Source organism: Cynoglossus semilaevis, chromosome 17 (assembly GCF_000523025.1).
Source record: "Cynoglossus semilaevis isolate Cse_v1.0 chromosome 17, Cse_v1.0, whole genome shotgun sequence".
NCBI lineage: Eukaryota > Metazoa > Chordata > Actinopteri > Pleuronectiformes > Cynoglossidae > Cynoglossus > Cynoglossus semilaevis.
In genome coordinates, this window is record NC_024323.1 from 11,334,685 (window position 1) to 11,342,589 (window position 7,905).

General features: G+C 45.0%; 1 protein-coding gene across 2 annotated transcripts in view; it reads right to left on the minus strand.

Annotated features, from left to right (window-relative positions):
• Positions 1-1,036: 1,036 nt before the first annotated feature.
• The window catches only part of LOC112488364 (unconventional myosin-XV-like), a 13,267-nt gene continuing 6,398 nt past the window's right edge, over positions 1,037-7,905 (minus strand). Inside the window, exons 2-5 of one of the 2 annotated variants that reach the window (XM_025064180.1) lie at positions 1,775-1,857; positions 1,641-1,704; positions 1,440-1,549; positions 1,037-1,252 (exon numbers count right to left, since the gene is read on the minus strand). In XM_025064180.1, the coding sequence (XP_024919948.1) occupies positions 1,174-1,252; positions 1,440-1,549; positions 1,641-1,704; positions 1,775-1,857 (336 nt within the window). In that variant the 3' untranslated portion in view covers positions 1,037-1,173. The remainder of the gene's footprint in view (positions 1,253-1,439; positions 1,550-1,640; positions 1,705-1,774; positions 1,858-7,905) is intronic. The other variant, XM_025064179.1, reaches the window with a different exon arrangement.

The window sequence follows — 7,905 nt, forward strand, 5'->3', positions numbered from 1 at the left end:
TCGACACATACAGTATCACCACATGATATGTGTTGGTAAAAGTATAATTAATAATAATCCACATAGGTTATATTAACTGTAGTTTGTCCAATTAAGTTGAAAATAACCAACAGCTGAGGAGTAAAAAAAAAAACCCAAAACAAATCACAGCTTCTTCACAGCAGACCCGTAAACACTTGTAAAAAGCCGGCAGTCTTTGCCTCTGTGATGTGAGACCTGTTTAATTACAGACATTAAGTACGCAGGGCACTAATTCCACTTTTGCATTTAACAACCTGAAACGGAGTAACACTCTCTCGCACACACACACACACACACACACAGGTGTCCTGTGCTGCTACCAACTTAACACCAAGTACGCCAAGAAAAAGAAGAGAGAGAGAGAGAGAGAGAGATACTTGCACCTTGCCCACATTCTAGCATAAGGTTTCACCTGATTGGCTGCCTTGCTAAAAACCGAACAATTAATGGTCACTGTACACCAGGCCTCATTTAGCCATTAACACGCACTTGGTGACGCATACACACAACCACAAGGTCGGTTCACATGCACTTAGACTCTGAACCCCCCACCCGCACACACACAAACACACACACGCACTTGCACACACACACTATTGAAACATAATCAGATGCTGGCAGAGACTTGCAGGGCTTTCCTTACAGGTGTCTCCTTCCAGCTATGGCTACAGTGATCCTCCTGTGCGCAAAAGTGTGCACGTGTGTCTAAGTGTCATACTATATAAATATATATATATATATACGTATATGGACTAAACATTTGGAGATTGGATTTATTCATGAATTATCGAACAATTACTGTCTAGAAATGCAAGATTATGAATTCTTTTTTCTTCGTATTATTTTTTTACTTTCCTAAAAGACAGGTGTTAACTCAGGGGTCACCTTGGATAAAGACGAAGGACAGGTGACTGTCTTAGGTTTGCTGGCCAGAAAACCAGAGACGGACTCTCATGAATTTACAAACACTAATCCATCTGAAGATGGAAACCAGGCTGGCCAAGAAGCTGAATGGACATTTTGTACATCAGAGGAAATGGAGAAGAAAAGTCAACACCTGAGACAGAATCATGATCAGGTTTCAAAGTTAAATATTCATAAACACAGGAACATATATGGTATATAATCATAAAAATATAAACATTTGATATCTCACCTGATTATTAGGACCTGGTTTTGTTTGGCATCCATCATTGTGGAATAAGCAGCATTTGCTATGGCAAACAAATGCCTGAAGGGGGGAAAAAAAAACAAAATTTTATTTGCATGAGCACCTCATACTTTAAAACATATAAAATCACTTTCTTAAACGATTACCAAACCCTCATTTGCTACAATAAGTAGCACTTTATGAATCATAAGTATGATATAGTCATATAAGTAGCACTTTATGAATCATAAGTAAGACATTGACTCACGGAGGATTTTCTCCCAGGGCGCGACCTTTGTAAAGCGCCACCATGTCTGTCCCATAAATGTTGAACATCTTGTAGGGGTTCACAGACACCAGGATACTTCCAATGTATGTCTTTATAATAAAAATGAAATAAAACCAGGGACAAATGTGTAAAAACTACACACCAAGGTCTCGATACACTGTAGATGCCAGATGGACTTACATAAATGAGCTCCCGCTCAAACCTTTTCCTCAGATTCAGCAGAACATTCCCTTCATGCATCTCCCTGGACACAGCATTTAAAAGAGTCATTAAACAAACACAAGTAGAGAATGTTGTCAATAATAACAACTCACTGTAGCTGAGTCATATCCTCCAGTCCGTCCTCTTCTCTTTGCTCCGGTTTATCCATGGTGGTCATGCTCCTGATGGAGTACATCTAAAAACATTGAACAACAGAAACATGTCTTTTTTTTTTTGATTGACCAAAAAACCTGCTTGCGCGTTGTGTTTCTTTTGAAGGTGTGTGGGTATGTGTCATATATCTGTACGATACCTCCAGACACAGCTCAGACCCTCATTTCTTATAAATACAAAAAAAACAATAATTTGCATTTAAAAAAAGGAGTTTAAGTGCTTAAATGAAAAATATTAAAATAAAAATAATTAATTCACTCAGAAATTATACCTTATCAAACCATTGTCCTTGTGGTTCTCCCTCTCTGCTGAGATTCAAATTCCCTGGTTGTTGGCCGACTAATCCAAGTTCCATCCCAGTTCTGGGGTCCAATAGTTCTCCATCCCTATACATGGACCACTTATTGAGGTTTTGTACTGTCCCATGAGGAAGAACTGTTTCTGCACCCCATACATCCACATCATGAAAGTCAAGACCATCAGATCCCTGGGCCCAGTGCTGCTCAGGGCCAGATCCCTGAACCTGGGGTGATACTATTGCATACGAAGCGGGCAATCGGTAAGAAGCTTGTCGGAGCTGAGTATTCAGTAGAGCACCCGAGAGGTTGAGTGAACTTGGCTCCGGAGTCTTTGGGGCACCAAGACGTGTCATAATATTGCCTTCAGGAAGACGGTATTTTGCCCCGAGGAGGCCAGGGTTCTTTGATAAAGCTTTTGACAGATCAAGTGTTTGTGTGGCAGAAGCAGACTGAGGCTTCACAGACAAAGATCCATCTGGCAAACGATAGGTAGCAGATCGCAGGTTCTGGTTGCGAAGGGCATTGGACAGGGCAAGCGACTGTGGATCCTGGGTATTACCAGAACCAGGTCTTAATAAAGATGCATTAGGCAGTTTGTAGGACGCACCTTTAAGATTGGTGTTAAGCAATGCACCAGAAAGAAGTGAATTTGATTGGTTGGATGTGGAATTCTCCTGTTTGTTCCGTGAAAATAAGGAGGACCCTTCCGGAAGCTTGAATTTTGTCATCTGCATGTTTGCATTCTTTAGGGCACCAGAAAGGCCTGGTGATGATGCTGTACTTGCAGCATTCTGTGTCTCTCCACCGGGATTTGTAAGAAATGATCCCATTGGTAATTGGTATGAGGCCATCCGAACATTAGAATTCAGCAGTGCTGAAGACAGCCTAGAAGAAGAGGCAGTGACAGGCTCCGAGGATTGCTCAGTTCTTGTAATGAAAGTTCCATCTGGGAGCTGATAAGTAGCTTTACGGAGACTGGAATTCAGCATTGCAGAGGAAAGCAAAGATGAGTTGGAGGAGGGTGCAGGTGCGGGCTCTGTTCTTGTTACAAGTGTTCCATCTGGCAAACGATAAGTAGCTTGTCGCAAACTAGGATTGAGTAAGGCAGAGGACAACATAGAGGAGGATAATGGTGTTGGAGCTAAAGAAGGTTCAGCTGGTTCTGTTCTGGTAACTAGTGCACCATTAGGTAGACGATAAGTGGCCTGACGTAAGCCTGGGTTTTGCAGGGCACTAGAGAGCATCAAGGGTGACAGCGAACCAGTACTACCAACAGCACCTCCAACATCAGTGTTAAGGTGAGGAACACTTGGGCCTCGAGGCATGTTTAAAGCACCACTTGGAAACCTGAACATAGATCCTTGTATTTGGGAAGTCCGTAGCCCCCCAGAAAAGAGTGGGGAAGTAGCGCTGACATTCTGCTCTTCAGGTGAGATTGGAGAAGGTCCAGGTGAGGCAGGGGACATTGGGAACATATTTCTCTGAAGGGGTGAGGCAAAGGATGAATTACGTAGCTGTGAATTTAGCATAGCTGAAGACAACTGAGGAGAAGGGGGTACAAAGGATGCAGTAGGGGTTACACCCTGTGGAGATGAGAGGACTGGTGTGTATAGGTTGGCATTACGTAGTAGAGGAGATGAATATGAAGCACTACGGAGGTGGGCGTTCTGCATTAGAGCATTTGATAAACCAAGAGTTGCATGTGGATTCTGGTCTTGGCTCATCTGAACATCACTTAATATTTCCCCTTGCCCACCAGGTACAGGTGAAGCCCCTCGCTGTAAAATGGCTGTGTTGTTCATATTAGGTGCGTAAGGGTTTTGGAGCATGTGTCCTACATAAGGTGATGAGGGTGATGGCTGAGGGAAGTTTTGAGGGAGCATTTCATGTTGTGGTTGAGGAGAAATTGGTCTTTGTGAAGGAGGTGTAGAGGGGTAAAATGGTACACCTACAACTTGAGGGTTTGGTAAGGCATTGGTGAGCAATGGGGTGGGGCCTTGCTCCACCATCGTATAGTCATACTGAGTAAGATTCTGAGAAGGTGGGAGATTGCCACTGGGGAGCCCATACTGATGTACTGGCTGTTGAAAAGATGAATGTCTGGGATTTCGTGGACTCATGGCCCTGCGTGGCAGTGGGGAGGGTGGCTGGGATAAATGATGTATTGGTGAGGCTGGATGGGCTGGGAAAGAAGGTGAATGGCGCAAAGGTTGTGGAGAAAGAGGTCTGCCTTGTAGTCTACGTACTGATGGCTGGGGTGAAGGAGGGCCATTCCGTTTCAAAGAAGGCTGTGGTGAGACTGGAGGCCGTAACGGAGGTGCTCTAATTGACTGCCTGGACTGAAGTGACGGCTGACTTCTAGGCATACGCACCAGTGGCTGCCCCCTCCCTACAGGTCGGTGGAAGCCTCCTGGAGGAGGACTAACTTGCTTTGAATCCCTTACTACTGTGGCACGGGAACCTGTTCTGGACAGCATGGGAGAGGGGGCAATGCCTCTTATATGACCTGATGGAGATGCTGGGATACTATGGATAGATGACCTGAAGGGAGAAACATGCTGAGTGACAGGGGGTCCACGTCGACTACGTCTCCTTATGTAGGGATTGGCTGGGGAGGGTTTCACAGCTCCCATGGGCACATGACTTCGACTATCTGTATCTCTCTGCCTGCGAGTAGAGGGATGGGAATGGAAGTGGTTGCTTGTGATCCTGGAAGGAGAAGGAGAAGGTGGATGATGTGGTGAGGTAGGACGAAAACCTTGGGGGGGTGACTGAGAACGTTGTTGAAGGGGTGGGCTCCTTCTTTGTTGAGACAGTAGGGAAGGAGAGGGGGGGCGCCTCAGTTTTGATGATTGGTTTCTACCTTGAGGTCTGGTTGACGGTAAACGCACTGCATCTGGAGGGGGTTGTTGTCTGAAGGAAAGTCTCGGGGAAGGTGGTGGACTTATTCGCCTCCTCATGGATGCCTGGGGAGAAGCTACTGGACTTGAATATGGAGACTGGTGTCTGACGGTGGATGGCTGTCTGGGCAACCCAGTTCCCTTTATTCCTCTTGCCAAGGATGACTGCGTTCTCACTGACATTCCTGCCCTGCGCTGTGGTGGGGAAGCTGGTGGACTTGGTGGCTGCTGCCTGTTAAGACGGGCTGGCCTTGAATCCAACATTGGGGAATGGTGAGAAAGTCTCTTTCTTGGTGCGAGAGGAGAGAGTTTGGGGCCAGGCTGAATGCTAGCCTGATAGGGTGTGTATTGTGTGTGTTGTTGTGGGAAGTGGGGTGAATGAGGTGCCATTGACCGCACTGATCCTGGTCTTAATGAGAGCTGTGGAGATGCAAGTGGGCTCATTCTACGCACTGGTCTAGGTGAGGCCACAGGAGAATGCAATGGTGAAACCATCATGGGAGACATGGTTGGCTGTCTTAGTGTGGCTACTGGTGTGGCCACTTGGTGTCCCATTTGGAAAACTTGTGAATGTTGCTGTAGAAAGGGGTCATGTCCTTGAAAAGCCATTTGTGATTGATTGGGCATTTGGGAAAAGTGACTAGGGGAAACGGAAAAAGTGGCATGGGCTTGCTGAGGAAGAGTAAACTGGTCCTGCTGAGCAAACATAGGTGTCAGTTGCTGAGGGTTAACAGACGGAAGAGTAAACTGGTCCTGCTGAGCAAACATAGGTGTCAGTTGCTGAGGGTTTACAGAAGGAATAGGTGATTGCTGGTTCATGAGATTGGAGAAATCTGGCTGTGCAGAAAAATGTGTGGGGAACTGTTGCTCATATTGTACGTCCAACAATATTTCCTGATTGTTGAGAGCAACAGCTGGACTCTGAGGGAAACCTGTTAAAGGAGGCAAAGGGGAATTTGGAGGAGGAGGTGGCAGGGTTTGTACATCCAGTCTCTGCTTTCCAAAGAGTCTCACCTGGGGCCTGGGTACCCGGAACTGTTCTCCATTAAATGTCTCAAATCCAGGGTAAGCCACCTGCTCCTGACCGAATACCTGACCTGACTCAAATGTATCAAGCCCAGAATCAATGTACATTTGTTGCTGTTGAAGGTTATACATAGGAGAGGAGTTTGTGTATCCAATCATTGGATTTTGATAAGGATCTGAAATCACATTGTAACCATCACTTACGGTGGCATATGGATCTGAAATTCCATAGTTGTAACCCATGTCGTAATTCAAGTAATCTCCATATAATTCTGTTCCATACTGGTTATAGTCATAATACAAATCAGTATTATCACCATAGTAACCAAATGGCTCCATTTCATACAGCATTCCATCATCACCGTAGTAATACTCCACACCTCCATCATCATAATAATCACCATAGTCATCATAATATCCATAGGGGTTGTTGTAGTAATCCATGCCATCGTCATAGTAATATTGATCATCGTAGTAGAAGTTTCCCTCCTCATCGTAGTATCCATATTCGTCGTCCCACTCCTCATTATCATAGTAATACTGGTCATCCTCATAAGCATCATAGGGATTCTGGGGTCTTGGAAGACCCCCTTGTGTCCAATCATCATGGTAATCCCCCTCGTATCCATACTCATCATTGTACTGATAGCCGTCATTGTAATAATGTGTTTGTCCCCCTCTGCTGTGTCTGTCAGCAAAGGACAGTTGCCTATTGCTCCGCCTTCCAGCTCGAGCCCCAAGGCGCCCGTGACCCTTGGAAGACAGGAATTTCCCTGTCAACCAGTTTGTTGCTGCGGCAATCCTTCCCAACATCCAACTTTTGTTTTTCAACGTAACTGGTTTCTTTTTCCCAAACATGCCTTTGAACTTCCCTCCCAAACCTTTGGCTTCGGCTGCCATGTTTCCCTTCACTCCTACGTTGGAAAGATTTATTGTCTTTTTGGTTTTTGAAGTTGCTTCTTTGTCAGCGTCAGCTTTTTTATTAAATAAGCTGAAACCTGACAGGGCTGGCTTTTTGTTACCCCCAAACCCAGAAAAAAGCTTACTGGCTCCAAGAAGGGGTTTCCCAGCAGCAGGGGGCTTTTTTTTCTTTGAGAGACGTAAGAAGAGTCGAGAGGTACTTTTAAGATTTCTTTTTGGTTTTGCTTTTGCTGGTTGCAGTTTAGAGGTCAAGCTGAAAGGAGATGCCTTTCCTGTGAGCCCCTTAAGTTGAGACATGGCACCTGCAGTTTTCTGTGCCTTTACAATGTCTACAGTTTTCTTTTGTCCTTGAGCAGCCAAACCCATCATTGATTTGGAGGCACCTTTCATGTTGGCATCACTCATTGATTTTAGATTGAGGGCACCCACACCTGACTTTCCTTTCTCTTTGCCAGCCTTCGTGCCTTTCACAGCCATAGCTTTGGATGCACCTTTCAAAGCTGCTTTTCCTTTACCTTTAGCCTTTTTTACTTCTTCTTCACTCTCATCTTCCTCCTCTACTTCTTCACTCATTACCTCCTCTTCTTCTTCCTCTGAGCCCTCCTCTGACTCACTGACAGGTTTCTTCCCCTTCTTGCCATTGTCCTTTCCTTTCCCCTTCGCTGGCGGCTCTTCTGCTTTCTTCCCCTTCTTGTCATCTTTTCCTCCTTTCTTAGGCTCCTCTGATTTGCCTTTTTTAGCAGCTGATTTTGAATCTTTCTTAGGCATGGTGTTTCCAAGGTTAAATCATTCTTTGCAACAAAAGAAAATTTGTTGTTTCTAATCCGTCCTAGAAAAAGTCACGAGCAGTATCCTTATTAACAAATGCTTTTCAGACAAAGAGTCCAGACAGCAGGATTCATGAATTCCCATTTTCTCCTTTCT